Source organism: Clarias gariepinus, chromosome 9 (genome assembly GCF_024256425.1).
Source record: "Clarias gariepinus isolate MV-2021 ecotype Netherlands chromosome 9, CGAR_prim_01v2, whole genome shotgun sequence".
Classification (NCBI taxonomy): domain Eukaryota; kingdom Metazoa; phylum Chordata; class Actinopteri; order Siluriformes; family Clariidae; genus Clarias; species Clarias gariepinus.
Genome location: NC_071108.1, coordinates 13,427,486 through 13,449,761, shown reverse-complemented (window position 1 = coordinate 13,449,761; position 22,276 = coordinate 13,427,486). Strand labels below are relative to the sequence as shown.

The following is a 22,276-nucleotide window of genomic DNA, read 5'->3' as shown; positions in this document are numbered from 1 at the left end:
TTTTTAACTTAATTTTTTTATTAAAAAGTCAATTTTCGAAATTAATTGTGGCCTGAAGAAATGGTTTCATGGATTGATTCTTGATTTGACATGAATTAATAGTTTTTATGCTGTAGGTTATGTGATTACAAGAGTTTAAAATATAATGCATTACCTCCTGTGACCCTGGCCAGGATTCAACACTTATTGACGGGGACGTAAAAAGTGAATGAATGAATGAATGAAAGTAATTACATTACATTAACAAGGTACAATGTTATACCATATTAGACACTAAATGAACTACTGACACATAGTTTACAGGTTTTCACACATCTACCATATTTACATACAGGTATGCTTTTTTTTATATGCCTATTACTGCATGGAGCTCACATGAGTAAAACAAGTAGCAGTGAAGAGTGTGTTGGAAAAAGATAATATATCCAAACTCTAATCTGCTGCTAACTACGTAAATGTCACTTTTAGACCTGATGTTCCTAGTGACCCCACTCAATGCTCTGTTTTGAGTTTTCCTTGGTGTGACTTGTTAAAGGTTAACTAGTTACCTAATGGGTTTCAGATGATCACGTCATTAAAATCTCTGCATCTTACCCAAGCATATGATGGATTATGAAATTGTCTTTTTAAAATAGCAAGAACATTGGATGAAGTATTTCTGGCTGACAAGGTGAAATGGTCCACTAGTGTCCGCACACACACACACACACGCACGCATATTTAATAACCATAATGGCCACCTTGCACATCCTGCCAAGGTATAGGACATTCTGCAACTTCATCTCATTTTTAATGCGGTGGTTCCTCAGCATTTTTGGTGCTTGTGTTAAAAGCGATTTGTCTCAGGTGAAGCGGACGGTTGGAAAATGGAAGCTTTATTTCTTTGGCCTACAAACGAACAGTTCCAGACATACAGTAATATGTCTTATGTAAAAGAAACGTTCTGTTAATGTGACAGCTGATTGCCTGGAGTGCGAAAGAGAGACAAAGCACAAATGCAAACATGTCAGAAGCCATCCATTAGATGGACAAAAGATAGTTTGTAAAGCGATTAGTGTCTAGCTAAACACTACAGTATCAATCTGTAATTTAAATGCTGCCAGAGGACGCCCACACGCATACCTGCACATGAAGATTCAGGAACACACAAACACATATCATGGCTGGATCTTAGGCCTCTTATCATAATCATGTGGTCTTAGTAGATGATGTTAAAACGCGACTGATAGCTTTGCCTGTGTGTCTGTGTGGGTTTTAAGAATATTCATATCACCACCCTGGATGAGTCAAGACACATTTTAAAACCAAAGGCTTGTTTTCTTCTATTTAATGGTGTATATTGTTCATTATGTCTGTAAGCTCCATCTTTGTGATTTCAACCCTGAAATAGCTTAATACAGCGCATCCGGAAAGTATTCACAGCACTGTCAATCACTTTTTCCACATTTTATGTCACAGTCTTATTCTAAAATGGATTTAATTCATTTTTTTCCCTCAGAATTCTACACACAACACCCCATTATGACAACATGAAAGACGTTTACTTGAGATTTTCACAAATTTATTTAAAAAAAAAAATTGAGTAAGCACATGTACATAAGTATTCACAGCCTTTGCCATGAAGCTCAAAATTGAGCTCAGACGCATCCTGTTTCCCCTGATCATCCTGTTTCCCCTGATCATCCTTGAGATGTTTCTGCAGCTTAATTGGAGTCCACCTGCGGTAAATTCAGTTTAATGGACATGACTTGGAAAGGCACACACCTGTGTATATAAAGTCCCACAGTTGACAGTTTATGTCAGAGCACAAACCAAGCATGAAGTCAAAGGAATTGTCTGTAGACCTCCGAGATACTTTCCGGATGCACTGTATTATTGATTAATTATTAAAATTGATAATAATTATATTACCTCACTGACTAGATGTGGACTTTACAGTTAGAGGTACAGGCGGGATCCCTACCACACCCACCCCAATATAGCTATGCCTTCTAAACATACCTAAATGGTATCCTTATGAGTAAAAGTTTTCCAATTTTCTTATCTCTTGATTTCTACAAATGAAGTGTTATCAGGCAACAGCCTGATGGTTAAGGTGTTGGACTGCAGATTTGAGGGTCCCCGCTTCAAGCCCAAGCACCATTGTTGGTCTCTTGAGGCAGCTCCTTCACCCTCAGTCGTTCAGATATACGTAATCAGGCGTTAAGCTGGCACATCGTTGCCCAATGTGCATAGGCAAGTGAATCTAAAATGAAACATTTCAATTTTACAGAATGTCCTCTGCACTGCGCAGACCAGAGTTTCTCTTGAATTAGCATTCAGGTGCCATTAATAGCTCATGATTTTTGGGAGAAACAGTTGTGGAAACTTGGCAGTGCCGGGGCTTGAACGCCTGACTTTCTGATCAGTAACCCAGAGCCTTAACCAGTTGGAGCCACCACTGTCCTCAAGCCATGTTTGACCCCATTCACACCCACACTGACTACTAACAACCTGATCACCCAAGATTCATATTAATGGCTGGTGCAAAAGTGGCCTAAATGATATGTGTGGCAAAAAGACAATACAGTATAGCTTATCATCCAAAGACTACCATACCTAAAATAGCCTGATATTATTAATGATTTTAATTAACAGTAGCTAAATAACCTCATATACTACTGTAGATGTTGACTTTACAGTTAGAGGTACAGTTGGCCTTCAAAACAATCCTAGTTTCTCTTGCATTTGCATTTAAGTGTACATTTATAGGCCAGGTTGCCTAAATGGGAACAGAAAGTGAAAAAATCTTTAACTTTATATTCTTTCTTGCCACCTTTAAATATCTCTCCTGTCTACACAGCAGATAAAACTCCCACTTTGTAGATGTGCTTATCTAGAGCAACTTACATTTGATCTAATTACACATATAAGCAGTTGAGGGTTAAGGGCCTTGCTCAAGGGCCCTCAGTGGCAGATAAGTAGTGCTGGGGTTTGAGCTTGGGACCGTCCTATCAGTAGTCCGAAACCTTAACCCCAGAGCTACCCAATTCCCACTTTTTTTTTTTGTACTTTACCCCTTCTGCACTTTCTGTATCAATATTAATAACCACCTGACATCTAGTAAATAAAACACCATTCTTTTTCACCCATACAGCTTTTAACATAGTTTTTTTTAACATTCTAACCCTTTCTTAGACTAGGCTACAAGCTGTGTGAAGAAGCAGGGTGTGTGGTGGAGGATCCACCATGAAGCACCTGTCTATCTCTAAATGGCTAAGGCAGCTTGGTCTACCACAGTACTGCTCGCTGTTTGATGAGGAATATGATGGAGTGGAGGTGAGATGCTCAAAGCTACATGTACACAGGTATACACATTCTGTGCAAACTTTATGTAGATTATACTGGGGTGGACTGGAAAATGTCATATTAACTCATACGAATCCAGTCGACAGCTTAATTCTGACCTGAAGAAAACCATGCCATACAAAATACACATGATATTCCAATTTACAGTGGAAATACAGTATGCAAGTATACACATTCTTATTGGAATGGTGGGTTTCGTAATGCAAAGCCAGACACCATACATAATACCATAATAACAGAATTCAAGAGTAAAGCAAATGAAGGTTACAGCTGTGTTCAGAGTTATCCTCGACTGTACGTCACACAAAAATGATCAAAGGTGTAGGATAAAACATGGAGAACTGCAAAGACTTTAATTGATATGCGGAAGATGTGCCACCACATCGACATGACAGGACAAGAAGAAAACATGTCAGGGAGGCTACATACATTAAAGAAGTTAAGGAATTTCTTGCACATGGTATCTAGTCCTTGCATGAGACATCAGTCTCTTATTATTCTGTCCCATGTTTGGGCTTATGGAGTAGGGTATTGAGAGGGTAGCAGTTTCTTCCCCCAAAAAAAGAACATCCTAGCCTAGTTTTAAACAGTATTTTTGGACTGTCTGATAAAACAAAATTTGATCATACAGTAGGTGGACAGCTGAGACAAATAGCTGTTCACACCTGGCCCTAAAATATGTAACTACTTGTGTTTGGATTTGCAGAAGAATGGGTTTCGGGCACATTTATGACACCAGACTTTTGCTTTTGCAGCCTTTTATTTACAGGCAGAAACGTCCCATGAATCTTTTTTATCTTTTACCTTTATGGACTATTGAAAAAGAATTTGCTGGCATAGTGTACTAACAAAACCTATAAATGAAGAGGGAATAATATGCTGAAATAAGCTATAAAAAGCAGCTGTTTTTAGTTCTACTGTTAGAGCGCTGCACCTCCAGGGTCTGTATGCATAGAGTTTGCATGTTCTCCCTATGCTGGGGTTTTCTGCAGGTACTTCAGTAGGCCAAAGACATGCAAATGTGGCTAATCGGCGTTCCCAGAATTTCCTGTAGTGTGGAAATGAGTGTGTGTGTGTGTGTGTGTGTGCGCCCTGCGATGGATTGTAAGTACCCCGCCTTGTGCCCTAAGTCTCCTGGGATAGACTCCAGGCCCCCTGCGACCCTGTATGCAGGATAAAATAGTACAGACAATGAGTGAATAATTGAGGGATTACTCTCTCTTGTAACGATGAAACATTTTAAGCTGTCAGGGATGAATAAATATGCTGTCAGATTCACACTACAGTCAAGGGCTCAACAGTGGAAACTTGGCAGTGCTGGGGCCTGAACCCCTGACCTTCTGATCAGTAACCCAGAGCCACCTCTGTCCTCAAGCCACACCCACACTGACCACTAACAACCCGATCACCCAAGATTCATATTAATGGCGTGTGAAAGTGGCCTAAAAGATATGTTTGGCAAAAAGACAATATAGCTCACCATCCAAAGACTACCATACCTACTGCTTAGCATCGTCATGGCAACAATGTGCTTTGGGATTCTAGTCCATGTTGATAGAATAATGACAAGCTACTGTATTCTGGTAGAGAATGTACTGCAATGTCCAAAAAACCATACAAAGAAGGATTTCACCTTACAACACGATAACGACCCAAACCACAGCCAAGGAATAGTTTCAGGCAAAGGAAGATCAAAGTCTTCGAATGACCCAGAGCTTAGACATCAATCTCATAGAGAACCAGTGGGATGACTCAGGGAGAGCTATGCAGATGAGATTGCTTGGCAATGTGAAAGAGAAAATGTTATGTTTTTGATTTTGCAAGAAATAGCAGGATAAAGTTTCCGGGTATACAAAGTAACTGTAATAAATACAAAGGTGCTATTGTAAATTTATTACTAGGGCTGGACAGTTCAGTTAAGCAGCAAGAGTGGGAAAGATTTTGTAATAGGTTTTCACAAATAGAGTTTTTTATTTATTTATTGGTATTTTGTTGATTTCAGTGTCACATAAGACTAAAAGCTGTTTATCCTACTTTCTGGTTTTACATCACAACAATGTATGATTCCTATAACGGTCTCTAAGTGTGACATTTTACACCCACCCTCACTATTTATTTTGTACCTAAATACATCAGATTTGAGTTCAAACAGAGTTATCCAGAGATCATTAACTCTAGCAGGCTTCACACAAATGAGATGAAAGGTCTTATCTCTCCGTCCAACTTATGCACACACACACACACACACACACACACATATCTTTTCGAGGGTCTTCTGTTTACTACCAGACCCTGCAGTGGGCTAGCTCGACTTCTATGCTATCTATAGAGAGCTTACAACTATCTTACTCCACCATGAATGAAATCTGGCAGCAAGTATTTGTTCGCCGTCATTAAGTCTATCAGCAACCACCACTTAAGACTGACAGACATATTTTGACTGCTTTTATGCCTGTCTGTTTAATCTTCATTCATCCCGCCATAGTCCTGAGCTTAACCTGTAAAGTGAACTCTCCCTCACTGTTGGAATGCGCTGTTGTGATGATGGAGCCGTCCAGAGATCGTAAACAGAAGCAAGCAGCAGTAGCCAACCTCATCTCGTGCGTGCACACACAAACACACACAAACACGTGCTTGACTGCTGTGTTTTGGCACTCACCGTGTTAAGAGCTCATTCCACCAAGCCATAATTGAGACAAAAGCGCAAGTGTTTGAGTTCGGTGGGTTTGTTTGTCTTGGCTGTGTCAGGGCTAGAAGTAGGAGGAGATGTTCGTGCTCAGGCCCAAGAGGGAGATTTATAGTGAAGGGATAATTGCTGTTACGTTGACGCGGAAGAAAATTGTATGCTGTTGCTTTTCCACACTTGGAGAGAAATCCTGAGTGCATACTTCTGGAAGGGCATCATGATTGCAGGGGTATTTTCACACAAATGAATTTGTATCAAAAAGTTGATAGATTTTACATGTCGTTTCGACTTGTATGCAGATTTGTTGCTAAAAATTTAACCTCATCCGGCTCACATAAAGCAGTATACCTCATCGCCTATACCGCTTTATCCTTTATTCAGGGTCGGATGGGCCTGGGCCCTTATCCCAAGAGGCTTAGGTCATGAGGCGGGATACACCCTGGACTGGGTGCCAATCCACCGCATGGCACACTCATACACACAGTGACACACTAGGGGCAATTTGGAAACTCTAATTAGTTGCCAAAGTGAGATATGAGCTAAAATGACCAGATCCTGCCATGAGCTATATAGGAGACATATCTTGTATGTACATATAGGGCTTATATGTGGATATAAAGAAGCAATACAGGAGATACAGGAGATATATATGGCCTGTATATGCACATATATGCACCTCAATTTTGCCTATATGCAGCATATATATTATCATATATATGCATATATACTGCATATAGGCTTCATATATGCGCATATATCCTCATATAGGTTCTTTCTATGTGGGGAATCATCAGGTCTTTGGACTGTGGGAGGAAACCGGAGTACCCGAAGGAAACCCACCAAGCACGGGGAGAACATGCAAACTCCATGCACACAGAGACGGGAATCGAGCCTGGGTGGGAATCGAACTCGGACCCTAGAGGTGCAAGGCGACAGTGCTAACCACTACACCACCATGCAAATTAGTCTTAGCAGCAACCTCATTTCCCTCTCGTCTGTTCCAAACATCACCAGTATACTAATCACCGGCCTGATCATCTGTTATCATCCGCACCTGGTTCCTGGATTAATTGAATTAATACGAATACTACCACTAATGTATAATGTTTAGTCTGATAAATTGCAATAGTTAGCACAATGCATTTTAATGTGGAATCTATCAAACAGCAAAAATGGATACTTAGTAAATAATTAGTAATTATGTTGGTTTCAAAATCACATATGCTAGATAAATGTATTTATACCGCCGTGCACTTTCCAATTTTAGGTTAAAATCCAAAATTTTTATTAAGACTAACCCAAATGGTCAGGATTCTACACATTCAAAAGACATAATCATTTGTAGAACTTGGTGCAGCATGGTGACGTAGTGGTTAGCACTGTGGCCTCGCACCTCCAGGGCTGAGGGATCCCTGCTCAGGTCTGTGTGTGTGTGGAGTTCGTATGTTCTCTCCATGCTTTATTGGTAGTGGTTTCCTCCCACAGTTCAAGAACTAGTTAATTAGGTTAACTAGTGTTCCCAAATTGCCCGTAGTGTGTGTGTGTGTGTGTGTGTGTGCGTGTGTGTGTGTGTGTGCCCTGCGATGGATTGGCACCCTGTGCAGGGTGTATAAAGTCTCCTGAGATAGGCTTCAGGCCCCCGTGTACAGGATAAGAAGTATAGAAGATGAATGAATGACTTGTTGTTGTATCACACATCAGCCTGCATCATTTTTAGTCAATTAGTTTCACGATGCAAATGAACACACATAAAGAAATAAAGTGCAATTGTGAAAGCAGGCAGGATATGTCAATACTGGCATGCTGGTAAAAAATATGGTCCAAACAAAAAGCTTTTTTTCCCCTTTTCCCCCTCTATTTTTATTCCAAGGCAATACTGCAAGGTGACTCAGTCGGTACTTTTGGTTCCTCTGTGTCTGAATCAAAGGGCTACTTTTAGGAGAAGAGGTAGTGTCTGTCAGCTGCTGTCTGTGTTGCAGTTAGTCATTCACTCTAGTCAATACAACCCACATTGTACCTTTACTTTACTATCATATTTAACAAATGACACTTTTTTTTACTGAAAGTTGCATTACATCTTCCAGGTGGATAAAATTAAATTAGGAGAGTTAAGCAGTTGATCTATGATGAATTAAGTTGTACCACCTGGCCATCACACACACATAAACAGAAACACACACACACACACACACACACACACACACACCAATACACACACACACGCATCCATATTTCCCCTGAGGACCAGGTGGCCTGTGCACAATGCCCTCATTAAAATAAATCATGCTTCAACAATTTACAGTAAACTCTCTGAGTAACTGTCCTCACCACATTTTGTCCACAGAGACATTTACAGCTTCAAAGGGAACATTTTAAAAACACATCTAACAGTAAATTCACTCACTCATTCATTCGCTAAACCTCTTACCCTGTACAGTGTTGCAGTAGGGGCACTAGGTGGGGTACACCCTGTACACAATCTGTCACACTACAGGGAAACCTCACTTACTCCACTCTATATGTATATGGAAATCAGAGTACCCCAAGGAAATCCACCAGGAGAGAGAGAGAGAGAGAGAGAGAGAGAGAACATGACCCATAATTCTAGTACACTAGCCAGCAGTAATTCAGTGTTGCAGAAATACAGTACTACGTTGTACTGGTATATACTGTATATGGCCACGGCCAAAAGTTTTGAGAATGACACAAATATTATATTCACAAAGTCTGCTGCCTTGTTGTGAAAGGTCTCAGGATGCTTTACTGTTGGCATAACACAGCATTGATGGTAGCGCTCACCTTTAATCATTTCAAGAAGGGCAACAAAGAAGCCATTTCTTTCTAGGAAAGGCTTTTTTTGAGGCATCTGGAGAACAGCTTATACTGGAGCAGAAAAGGTGAGCACTACCATCAGTCCCGTGTCATGCCAACAGTAAAGCATCCTGAGACTATTCTTGTGTGGGGTTGCTTCTCAGTCAAGAGCTGACTCACGATTTAGCCTAAGAACACTCACTCATTGTCTAGACTGATTTATTCTGTATACAGGGTCATGGGGGGCCTGGAGCCTTAGGCCACAAGGTGGGGTATACCCTGGACAGGGTGCCAATCCATCGCAGGGCACACACTGGGCAATTTGGGAAAAACAATTAGCCTAATCTGCATGATCTTGCACTGTGGAAGGAAACTGGAGTACCTTGAGGAAACCAACCAAGCCCAGGGAGAACATGCAAACTCCATGCACACAGAGACAGGAATTAAACCTGGTCGGGAATCCAACAGAGACCCCCGAGGTGCAAGTCTCCTAAGAACACAGCCATGAATAAAGAATGGTACAAAAACAGCAACTTCTCCCAACCACCCAAGAACAGTTTGATGATGAATAATCCCTTTTCCATCAAATGGTGCAACTTGCCATAAAGCAAATGTAATAACCAAGTGACTCAGGTAACAAAACATTACAATTTTGGCCAGGACACTCCCCAGAACTTAATCCTATTGGGAACTTGTGGTCAAACCTCAAGAGATGTGCTGGACAAACAAAAACCCACAAATTCTGACACACTCCAAACATAACTTATGCAAGAATGGGTTGCCATCAGTCAGGATGTGGCCCAAAGGTTGAAAGCATGCCAGGGTGAATTGCAAAGGTCTTAAAAAAGAAGGGTAAAAGCTAAACATTTTGAGTCCTTACATAAAGTTAATGCAATTATCAATAAAAGCTTTTGGCACTTGTGAAATACTTGTAAATATACTGCAATTTATCATAGTAACATTTGACAAAAAGATCTGAAAACACTAAAGCGGGAAACTTTGTGAAAACTCATATTTGTGTTATTCTCAAACCTTTTGGTTACTGCTTGGTGAAACTGTTCTAAGCGGCCAGTGTAGCCAGGAGCAACATGTGCTTCAGCTACTGGGTGGTTAAGAGAAGAGGGAGAAGCCCTAGTAAGATTAATGACATTCCACTACTTCTTGATAGCAAACTGAAAGTGATAACGCTAAGCTAATGTATTATCAATGCCCTGTTTAGGTTATGGAATCTGAAAAAGCAATTTAGAGTAAAGACTGATTATGACAAGGTCGTAGCTTGGCCTGTGATAAGTCTAATGATAATGAGAGCTGTCTTACTGCTGCTAATTAGCTAAACACTAACTGGGAAGTATCAAACTTTGGGAACATGGTGAAATGTTCGATCTGACTAAGCATCTTGAACAGACAGCATCTGTCAGTGGAAACTGTACATACAATCATTACACAAACTATTTGTACATTATAGGACGTGAGCTGGGAGTTATTCCTGCATCCCCTGCATAGTCCTGACCTCGCTCTCTAACATTTCCACATGTTTGGGCCATTAAAGGAGTTCCTGGGAGGCTATGTTTCGAACGTGAATCAGGCAGTCTGATCATGGTCGGAGATACCTTAGGGGTAATTCAAGCACTAGTGAAATGCTGAGATTGGTGCATTAGTGTTGCAGGGGATTATATTTTAAAGAGCGTTTTTACTCTCATAACTGTGTTCTGTTTCTTGATTCTGGTCCAAAAGTACTGGTTTTACTTTAATGACCCATATATAATGATTAAGTATAAATTTGTACAACTATTTATGCAGGAAAAAAAAAACAGCAATATTGAAATTATAGAATTGTTCAAATTAAAAGTCAACCAATCAAGTTGACTTTTAAATTTTATATTGTATATTCAAAGGCTGTAAACAGGTACATTTCTTTTCAAACGCTTTTGAAGGGTCTTTCATGAAAGTTGTATGTTGGATTGACTATGGTTTTAATCATCGTTTCAAACTTCGCTCTGATCTCAGAAGAAAGCTGAAACACAGTGGACCCTTACCAGCATGGCACAATATCTGCTCCTTCTGTCTTTCTTTTTTTCCAAACAAACTTGAAAAACAAAACATGATGAAAGAGGGGAAAAAATCGGGAGAATAGTTGTTGATGGCAAAGATTCAGCTGGGCTGTGATGGGACTCATGGGGCTTGTGAGATAAGATGCACAATGAGGTTAATGCAGCAGAAAGCTGTTGCTCCAGCATAAGATCAACAGCTCCTACAGCTCACTGCACCATTTTGCTGTGGCAAAACCTAGGAAGACAGCGTGGGACCTAGTGCAAGTGTTTGTACCCATAACGATATGGTGTAGAAATGAATCAATAAGTACAATAAGACTCTTTGGGGGTGGCATTAGAGTAAAATAAAGTCTTTTGTGTTAAATAGATTCATGAAACTAGTACAGTTGATATTTGAATTTAGTCAGAACATTTCTTAAGCAGAGCAGCAAGAATATACTGTTGGATCTCAACCAAAGTCAGAGAAACAGGACATGTGGAAGTAATGACAGACTAATGGCTGTACTTGCTCATTTAGCAGTGTCAATAACCGTTATCAGGTAGAAGTGGTGCATGGTGCCAGGTAGACTTCAATAACAACATCTATCTTTTCCCTGTAGGACCTGTTGCACTTAACAGAGATGGACTTGCTGGAGCTGGGGGTTTACAGTCGGCTCCATCGCATCCACATTCTCTCAAGCATCCAGGTTTTGCAGGAGAGGGAGACCAAAAGAGGTCAGTGTCACCATCAGACCAACACATTTTTTGATATCCGCCTAGAAAAGTACGGATATACTGTACAATGTGTGTGTTTCCAATGTAGTCAATTTAAAGGAACATCAGGACCTTTAGGAACAGTTATTTGAGTGGGGGGGGATTGGTTCGCTTACTACAATCTACTGGGGTAGATGGGGCGGAGATGTCTTGGACTTTGCTTTGTGGTTAGAAACAAGTATCAGAAAGGATAATCCTTCATATGACCAGTGTTTATCCCAGGTTTTATATTAGTTATCTTTGTGGCATATCAGCTGAAATGACATAACCATTGTCCAGTTTGAGTCACTTAATAATTGCAACTCAGCTATGAAGATTTGACAAATTGGTGTAACCAATTAGCAATGGATGGCTTGACAAGCTAAACCCCAGTAGTTTCTGTTCCATTGAGAGAAAATAAAAATATCTCTGTGGAATATGTCCTGATCTGGAGATTACCGTGCTTTCTGGTTTATACTTGGCATGCTTCTGTTGACGACACAGTGGTGGTGGGCCTGATCCACAACAACATGATGTTGGCAGTACTATCTTCATGGTGCAAAGACAATCTTGAATGGACTTGGTCAATGGACTTGAATGTCTGAAAAACCGAGGATAAGGTGGTGGATTCTGGGAAAGAGAAGCAGTTGTCTCAATATGTGGCACTCAAGAACTTCAGGATGGCTGTGGAGAGGGTGTGCAGCCTCAAGTACCTAGGAGTTCTTATCTCTGAGAACTTGTCCTGGTTGACTCATACAGTATCTCCACACTGGTGAAGAAGGCTAGTCAATGCTTGTATTATTTGAGACAACTAAGGAAATACAAAATCTCTACACTACTAAAGGCCTTCTACACTACCTTACAGTCTTTTGTCTCCAGGAGCATCCTGGACAGAACGAACGTGAATAGTGATCCGGTGGCCCAAACGTATAACTAGGACCGATTGCCTGATCTCCAGATATATATCAGATGATGCAGGTCTAGGGCTCAGTGGATTATCAAAGTCTTCCACCATCCTAACCATAAACCCTGCACTCTGCTCTGACACTCGTGGCAAAACTCCTGTGAGATTGAGTAAAAGCTTCATCCCCCAGGCCATACTTTCTAATACTACGGCATAATGATCACTCACACATACAGTACAGGCTATTTTTTTAAATGTGTCTTATATACCGTTAGACTGTTTCCGGGCTGCTACAATACAGTATGATAATAATGTTTTTAATGCTCCTTTTTAAATTTTTACATTCTGTACTGTTGCACTTGTTATTTCACTACTGATGTCTTCTGTACAACCATGTGACAAATAAAGCCTTTTGAATGTTCTATCTTGTATCATCTCTCCCCTATTAGCCGGAGAGCAATAAGCCTATTTTGGGTGTCTGTGATTTACCGTACTGTATATGAAGAGTGTAAAACACTGTGTGTGTAACGCTGCCTTGGGTTATAGCAGTTTTTAAAAAGATGCATTTGTCTGGCTTCATATGTGTCGGAGGAAGCATGTGTTAGCATTCAACCTCCCTGGTTGGTAGCTGTATGATAATGATAGTGGGTAGGAATTGGCTGGTTAACCAATTGAGGGACAAAATCGATTCTACATTTTTACCATCCACGAGCAAGGTCCACGAGCCAGTCTGAGTCATATGATTATGATTATGTGTCACATGATAGACTTTTACTTAATCTTGGTTCAATGTGTGTAGCATAAAATAAAAAAAAACAAAAAAAAAAAACAAGAATCTATTAGAAACATCCTTCCTTTTTTTCCAGATCTTTCCTTGCACTTTACTGGATAGCAGTCTCTTGAATGACCTGGGACGCACATAGACACAATCACAGTCCTTCCCATTGCTACTCAAACAAGCTCCATCCCAAAAATCACAGGCTGAATAAACAAAAGCAGGAGTTAGCATATCTTTGCCGGTTGGGATGTGTCACTGATTCACCTCTCCATGTCTTTGTCATTCCTACAATCTCTTTCCGTCTTTATTTGTTTGTCTTGGGCAGCCTATGACTATCTAGTGTGTAGTGGCTGCATTAACTTAGCTTGAAGAGCAGAGACAGCGTGTCTGTGTGGTTTGGGACACAACATCAGGCCTTTTCCTACCAACAGACCATCTTCCCACTTTGTGGCCTTGAGGAGGGATAAAGGATATGGGGTTGTATCAACAGAGTTTAGTTAAGAAAACTAACCAGTGGATTGTAGAGAGGACGTGTGTGCATGTGTGTGTGCGCGCGAGTATGTGTGCCTGCATATTTCCCTTGACGCCAGCTTAGCCTGCTCGGAGGTTCTCTTCAGAGAAAAGAGTAATTAGGTGTTATGCTAAGATTTCAGGACGGAGCTGCATGAAAGAGATACGAGTGTGGAATTATGCACCATGCTGGAATTAAGATCAGACAGAAGGCAAGCTGGCATCACTGCCCGGAGAACACACAGTAACGCTACACTGATGAGTTTACTGTCAACACGGATGGGGTGTCATGCAGGGGCTTGTTTCCGCCCTGTGTGTATACATAGCATTAACACGCACAAACACACATGAATAGCTGTTAGTTAAGGGGCATGCAGTAGGAGCAGGCACACGTTTGTAGAATTTAAACTCCTGTCCCCTACAGTTACTGCAGTCTACCGGCTAATGTTCTCTGTGTGTAATTAAGTCTTATACACACACACACACACACACACACACACACACAGAGTGGGATGACAGGCTGCAGCTTGTTTGCCTGTGTTAAAATCTCCACATTTTTTGCTCTAGCATCAACAGGAACACACTTGTTGTTTTACGGATGTGTTGGATCAGCACAAAGATTTTTTATCTTCCTTTTAGTTTTCATTTTTGCACACTATTTGTGTACAGAATTCCCACAACTGACTTGTAATAAGTTTTAAAGCAATACTATCACATTTTTGCCCTGCAATGGATTGGCACCCTGTCCCGGGTGTACCCTGCCTTGTGCCCTAAGCCTCCTGGGATAGGCTCCAGGCCCTTAGAAAATTGGAACTGATGTGGTTTCTCATGGATTTGGAACTCACTTAATTGATCTTACAGGCTCAAAGTGTCCCAAAGTGTATAAAATCACTCACTCTCACTCAATCACTTTCTATACCACTTTATGCTGTATTTAGGGTCGCGGGCCCTGGAGCCAATCCTACGAGGCTTAGGGCACGAGGCAGGGTACACCCTGGACAGTGTGCAGGGCACAGACACATATACTTACTTATTTACACAATTAGCCTAATCTGCAGATCTTTGGACTGTGGGGGGAAACCGGAGTACCTGGAGGAAACCCACCAAGCACGGGTAGAACATGCAAACTCTATGCACACAGAGTCATGAATCGAGCCTGGCCGGAATTGAACCCAGACCCTGGAGGTGCGAGGCAACCGTGCCAACCACTACACCACCATGCGAGGATAATATCATGATAATAAAATTTATTAGAAATTATATACCAGTAAACTTATGACAGGACCGTGGGCACCCAAGGCTCATCTATGGCTGTTGGTCCCACAGGCTAGGTTTGGTCTCATAGAAAAGCCATGTAGCACAAATTGCTGAAAAAAACATTTATACCGGCTATGATAGAAATGTATCCGAACAGTTAGTGCATCACAGCCTGCCGCGGATAGTGCTTAGCAGGCAAAGAGATCTCAATCCAACCTACCTTCCAGGGAATGCTCCAGAAAAGCAAGTCCAAGTCATGGATGACCACAGCACCCAGTGGATCCACTGCTAATGTCCAGGTGCCAGATAGTCCTGCAATATTCCTGCAGATATTCCAGAGGTCTTGTTGTGTCATTTCCCAAGGGACCAGAGCTGTCCTGGCCGCACCCCACCACAGGACCCTACACAATATTGGGCATAATTTGGGGGGTTTTAATGGTATGGATGCTTGTGTCACTGTGTCACTCTCCTGTATTCAGGGTCGCGGGGGCCCTGGAGCCTGTCCCAGGAGGCTTAGTGCACGAGGCAGGGTACACCCTAGACAGAGTGCCAATCCATCGTAGGGCACTTACACACACACGCACACTCAAACTCATTCACAGACTATGGGCAATTTGGGAACGCCAATTAACCTAGTCTGCATGTCTTTGGACTGTGGGAGGAAACCGGAGTATTGTATCACTCTATAGTGAGAAATGTTGCAAAGTGAAAAAAGAAACATCTTTCTCATATTTCTTTCAGGCAGCCGAGTTGGTTTCACTGCAAAAATTTCCAGTCGCTATACCATGGGGGTCAGGATAAATAGTCAATCAGAACACTCAAAACAGAAAACAGCAATTGATTTGACAGAAGATGCCTGACACAAGGCAAGCTAATGAATATTAATGAGCATCAGGTAATCTCTGCTGTGAATATTAATGAGTAATACACTAGGTGTGAGTGAATTTTAGAGCCAGGTTAAAAGCATATTACAAGAATATATTAAAAATGCATAATTTTCATTCTCACAACTTAGGAGACACATTTGCTTGAAAATTATACAGTATATGACCTTTTAACATTTATAATCCTCTACAGATAGAGAACTCCCACACGCTGTGCTGGTTTTTAGTGAATTCCTTACAATGTTACAAGTGCTATTGTTTTTTTTTCTTCTGAAAATTGTTTGGGGTGTTTGAGGAGTCAACAGGAGGTCTGAGCATACGAGCTTCAACACCTTTAACAGCTCATTCTGAGTGCTGCTCCACCTAGCCTCACATCCTGTAAGAAAATGCTAACGCTATTACCACAAAAACAAACAGCCCCTGGAGCTTCCCAGGTGTCTCTGGATGGACAATCAAAGGTCAGCGTGGTCTCTGAGGCGACTTCCTTCCAAAACAAATGATAATGGCACTGTTGTGACTGTTTCTCCATTCAAGGTTAACGACGACTACTGCATTTTCATTTCAAGCATAGTTTGGAGTTTTTTTTCCCCCAATGGTTTCGAATTTTATCCACATGCTAAGACCTGTGTATATTAATGACAGTTTAAAAAAATGACAGTTTATAATACATTTTAAACACATTCATAAATTAGCTCTAAAATGCATTTTTTTTAATTATTAAAGTGTGAGACTGTTTTATCAAATACAGAAAGGTTATTTAAATAAACAGCTTGGCCAAGTATCTTTTCTTGATTTAAAATCTTCGGCACATAGCTGTAAGTGTTCCTTGCATGCACTAATTAGCATTTAGACATTAGCAATACAGACGTACCCATAAATAAGCACTCGGTATGGCACCTAGCCTGTTATCTGTTTTGCCGCTTGCAGCTTTGTAAGCTAAAGTGGCTGCTATTTTTCACTGCCCCGTCTTGTGCAGAAGTATTCCCGACCTAGACAAATGGGCTAGAAGGTCAAAAACATAGCCATTACAAGCAAAGAAATGGATGCAGTGTTTAATTTGGTAATGTGAAGTAATAGTTGCTCAGCACTCGAGGTGCCGCGCTAATGACTGGATGATCACAGAGCCGCTGTTAAGCCTTAAGTGCTCTAAAGCTGTGTTGCATTTTGTATCATTACAAACTAGTGGCCTTGAGGTCAAATAACTGGATATTACAGCATCAATTTTGTGGTTTTCATTTAGAGTTTTTGTGTATATCTTAATTTTTTTGTCTAATTTTATTATTAATTTGTTTAGTCACAGATATCATCTTAAACGAAGACCAGTCTAAAACACTCTCTCTCTCTCTCTCTCATTGTACGGGATGTTTTCTGGGCGTGCAGTTTCCTCTCTTCTTTACTGGCACGCTGGGTGTGAGGTTGTAAGTGTCCTCTGCCACTTCCAGCCTCGTTCCCCTTTTTGTTACTTTACTCTGAATAATAGTTTGAATTTCGAACATATGTTTGGTACTAAGGCTAAGGAAGACACACCATGCTTTGACTTTTAAGACATTATAAAGACAAACCCTGTTTATATCATTGAAATTTATTTTAGCAACACAGCTTGGCTTAGTGGTTGCACCTTGAACCTTCAGAGTCCAGGTTTAATTCCCACCTCGGATCTGTGTGCATGGAGTTTGCATGTCCTCCCAGTGCTTGGTGGGTTTCCTCCGGGCACTTTGGTTTCCTCCAACAGTCCAAAGACATGCAGATTAGGCTTATTGGCATTTCCAAGTTGCCTGTAGTGTGTGAATGAGTATGTGTGTGTGTGTATGTGGGTGTGTCCATGTCTGTGTGTCGCCTGTGATGGATTGGCACCCTGCCTCCTGGACAGCTCTCCTGGGATAGACTCCAGGCCCTCCGCGACCATATACAGTACTGTATAAGGATAAAACAGTATAGACGATGAGTGAATGTTTAATATTATAGGCTATAGCCATGCTTATTAATAATTTCTCTCTAATAATAATAATAATAATAAATTAAATATCATGAAAAAGTCAATTTTCTGTAGTAATTTAAAAGTCAAACATATAGTCGAGATGTCTTACATGTAAAGTGAAATATTTCATGACTTTTTTATTTCCATTTAAATGAACATGACTTGCAACTCATAAAAATACTAGAAGATTTCCTTAGCTCAACCAAAAACTTAAATTATGGGGGAAAAAAATGTTTTTTTTATTTTTATTACAATATTACATTTTTTTACTTTAGGTTATGGTCATGATTATAGATATAGATGATGATATAGATACATATAGATTTATATCAAATTTATTATCCATATTACACAGTTAAATAAAAGCTTTCGGCCGAATAGTATAATAACTGTATAGTTCAAACTGATATGAATTTGAATAACAGAAAAACAGTTTTTAAATACAAAGGAACACCATGTATTCTGGGCATGTTTTCTAGATTACAATATGTTTACATAAAACCCTAACAAATAAATGAGTTTCCTAACCATATAATTCGATGACACAGGCTTGTTACCTCATCGCCCCTGGGTCTCCTGTCCGATCATACACTGTGGAGGTAATGGGTAGATTCTCTCAGCACTCATGTGGGTTTGTTACAGGATCTTTGGGTTTTGTCCAAAAATCACTAGGTACTATAAAAGTCTCCTAGGTGTGGACAAATGTGAGAAAGTATATATACGTAAGTGGAGCCCTGTGAAGTTGTGGTGTTGTATCCCTGACACTCCTGCATTAGTTTATATATCCACCCTTGTCTAGCGGAAGATGAACCACTGAAAGCTTGATGTTTTAATACTCGTTCCCCTTAATAAACTCATGCTATTATTGATACGGTATTGATAAGCTTTCTATCCTCTTGTAAAGGACACTTGAGTGTGTATGGTATTAAAAGTGTGTATGTTATTAATCTTTAAAAACATAGATAAGTCATGGATTACCCAAGGCCATGTGCAGTATGTAGACTTGGATACATAACATGCCAACTGATATCACCGTCACTTACACTGACATCCATCATTTCAACTGTTCCTTAAGAATTCCGGGTCATAGTTATCCTGTTTCTAGATCAGCATGACCTCCGAGTATGTAGGAACAGCTGATCTCACTCTGCCCATGTATCAGCTCTGAACGTGAGCTTTACTGGAAGCATTTTCATGTTGATGGCTTTTCTGTCCATCACCATGGACACCATGTATGAATGATAGCTAGACATAAACCTGCTGACAGCATAGTGGTAATTTTAGAGGGAGGATGATGTTCAGGTATGTTAGTCATCTGAGCTGTCATTCGTTTCCTGTGGAAAAGCCTATCCACGAGGAGCCTGTTACACACTCTATCACCGCAAGACACAAAGTATAAATAGTCGAGCAACTTTGTGGATTTTTACCCAAGGGGCATATTTTGCTTGTTTACCCAGACTAAATAAAATAAACTTTTAATTTAAAACTAATTCATGACCATTATTATAATGACCAAAATTAATTTACATTCTTTAAATTTAATCAACCTGATTGCAGTAATGGTTCCCTTTTAGTACATTCTGAGCTCTAAAATACTGTTTTGTTTTTTTACAAGGAAATGGGAATGACTTTCAGCTGAAGATAATGTCTATCTCACTGATGATTTCAAATTGTGGAATGTGGCATTTCTCATAAAATATGAGTACAGTTTACATTGAGTGAACTGATAAATTCCTCTTTCCTTTAGCCTTGGGCAGGGCACAGGAGACAAGCACAAACTGTGAGTTTCCTCCCTGGAATGAAAACACGCAGAAGGAGATGTTGAGAGACATCACAGAAGGGCGTGCGGAGGAGAAACCGACTTCCACTCTTACTCTTGATTGACAATGAAATTGTGCTTTGACAGCAGAAATGAGTAATCCAGAGCAGGTAACAGAACTTGGTGCTAATTAGGGACCAGAGGTGTGGTTTACTTAAAATGCTTAAACATAATGATAGCTTCAGAGTCCGACGGAATTATAGCACTAAAAAGGCAAGAGCTATTGATGTGCTTTAATTTCATTTCTCAGTGTGTGCACACACCTTATATGATACTATAAAGCAACTTTTGCTTACAATGTACTTAATCACAGTCACACGGAGGTGTAGTGGTTAGCACCTTGGTCTCCTTGCACCTCCAGGGTCTGGGTTTGATTCCCGGCCAGGCTCGATTCCCGTCTCTGTGTGCATGGAGTTTGCATGTTCTCCACATGCTTGGTGGGTTTCCTCTGGGTACTCCGGTTTCCTCCCACAGTCCAAAGACATGTAGGTTAGTTTAATCGGCATTCCCAAATTGGCCGTAGTGTATGAATGTGTGTTTGCCCTGCGATAGATTGGCACCCTGTCCAGGGTGTACCCCGCCTCGTGGCCTAAGTCTCCTGGGATAGGCTCCAGGTCACTGCCACCCTGAATACAGGATAAAGATGAGTATAGAACATGAGTGAGAGTGAGCGAGTACTCAATCACTGTAAAAAATATATATAATATTACTTTACTGTAGTGACCTGGGGAACATACTGTATGCAAAAATCAGTTACAGTCTTATACTTTATGGGGATTCGTTTGAAAATGTATTGTGTAGCTAGACAAACAAGTTTGTTAAATGTTGGGTCCAGTATTTTTTTTTTTTCCGAAACCCACAGCCCCAGTGTAGCAATTTACTGTCATTACAGATTAAACTGTAATTGGTTTTCATTGTGTCACAGTGATAATGTTAGATTGAAATGTCATTAGGATACGCTATATTAAGAAATCCAGTAAGGCCCTTGAGATAAATTCAGTAAGTCCCCTACATACGAACTTTCGAAGATAGGAACAAGCGTTGAGGCATGTTCAATTACACAAGGTGTCCTGTGCATGTGTTGTAACAGTGAGTATAAAAGCAGAGGTACTGCTAAGAAGTGCCAAGCAATAACGATGAAGACAAAGTAAAAAATAATCAAGAGAATGGAGCGAAGTGAAATCCGTTAGACGTTACTCATTCTTTTAACAGGAATTGTTCAACAATCAGCACGATTCTAAAGAACAAGGACAAGATCATGGAACGTGTTACTTAAATACTGTGTATAGCCTCGTATCCTAGTACCTAGACAACGTCTGTTGAATTTTCTGAACTAATTGGACTTACCAACAAGGGGACTTACTGTACTGGCTTTTATTAAAGCAGCTCAGCTCTGTTAAATTCTCAAATCTAACCGTTCAGAATGCGTTGATTCATTTTCAATAACAGCATGGCTTATTTAAAGGACTGTTGAGTGCCCAGCCGGTGCAGTGGAAGCATCTTTATGCGTCTTTATCATAGAAAACTTAGTGGAATTTCAGATAACATGGGAGGGTTGTCAGGAAGGGGCATCCGGCATAAAACTAGTGCCAAATCAAATATGTGGATTGGATGATACCGCTGTGGCAGTCCCTCGTGGGAACAGCTGAAAGAACAACAATTGAAGGACTCTTGAGTGTCAGTGCTTCTTCACAGCTTCGGCTTTCCATCAGAGACCTCAGGATGGACGACTTTGCATTGTGGGCTTTCTTAGTAAAAAGGGACATTTTGTTTAGTTTTATTTTGTTTTAACTTTGAGAAAGTAAGAATAAGAGATTACTGAGGGAGTAGCTACTCATAGCCGCTTCAACAAATGTAATAATACAAATTACATCAAAATAAATGACTATAGAAATTCTATTAATGCTTAGGGTTGTAACAGTATTTAATCATCAGTTTTAAATATACATGTTAAGCAGTGTGAAAGTAATGTAAGAAGAGTCTTGATTTGTTTGCCCTTATTACATAAACCAATGCACAGCAATTATGTTTGCAAGTGGATCTGCCACAGATTCCTTTAAATATATTTACCACTGTGTTTGGAATTTTTAGTGAGGACAGAGCGAGGGCAGTGTCCCGTTCCCTCCCTCATGCTGGAATATGTTGCCAAGGGGCTTACAGGTGGACCGGCCAGGCGTCTGGCTCTGGGTTCAGGTGCCTGAGGGGATGCAGTTTATCAGATTGATGAGAGAGAGAGAGAGAGAGAAAGACAGACAGGGAGCAAGAGGATAGTAGCCACAGTGACTGACTCATCACATCTCTCTTTTTTGTTTATGATATTCATCCATCATTGGATTTGTCATAGTAGAAATTGTCTCTTGGAGTTCTATAAGATTTCATTGGACACTTTTTTTTTCATATAAATTGAGATATTCATATTTTCTTAGACCGGGACAATGCATTAATATATGGTGAAGATTTATTTCAGGTTTAAAAAAAGGTTCAGAAGCTTTTTGTTTTAAATGCATGCAGTCACAGC

At 40.4% G+C, this 22,276-nt stretch overlaps 1 protein-coding gene across 2 annotated transcripts in view; it reads left to right on the top strand.

Annotated features, from left to right (window-relative positions):
- Positions 1–3,186: 3,186 nt before the first annotated feature.
- Positions 3,187–22,276, top strand: part of bcar3 (BCAR3 adaptor protein, NSP family member) — a 72,603-nt gene continuing 53,513 nt past the window's right edge. Inside the window, exons 1-2 of one of the 2 annotated variants that reach the window (XM_053503880.1) lie at positions 3,187–3,318; positions 11,496–11,610. In XM_053503880.1, coding sequence (XP_053359855.1) covers positions 3,229–3,318; positions 11,496–11,610 — 205 coding nt within the window. In that variant the 5' untranslated portion in view covers positions 3,187–3,228. Of the gene's footprint in view, positions 3,319–11,495; positions 11,611–19,689; positions 19,869–22,276 lie in introns of those variants that run through there. The other variant, XM_053503882.1, reaches the window with a different exon arrangement.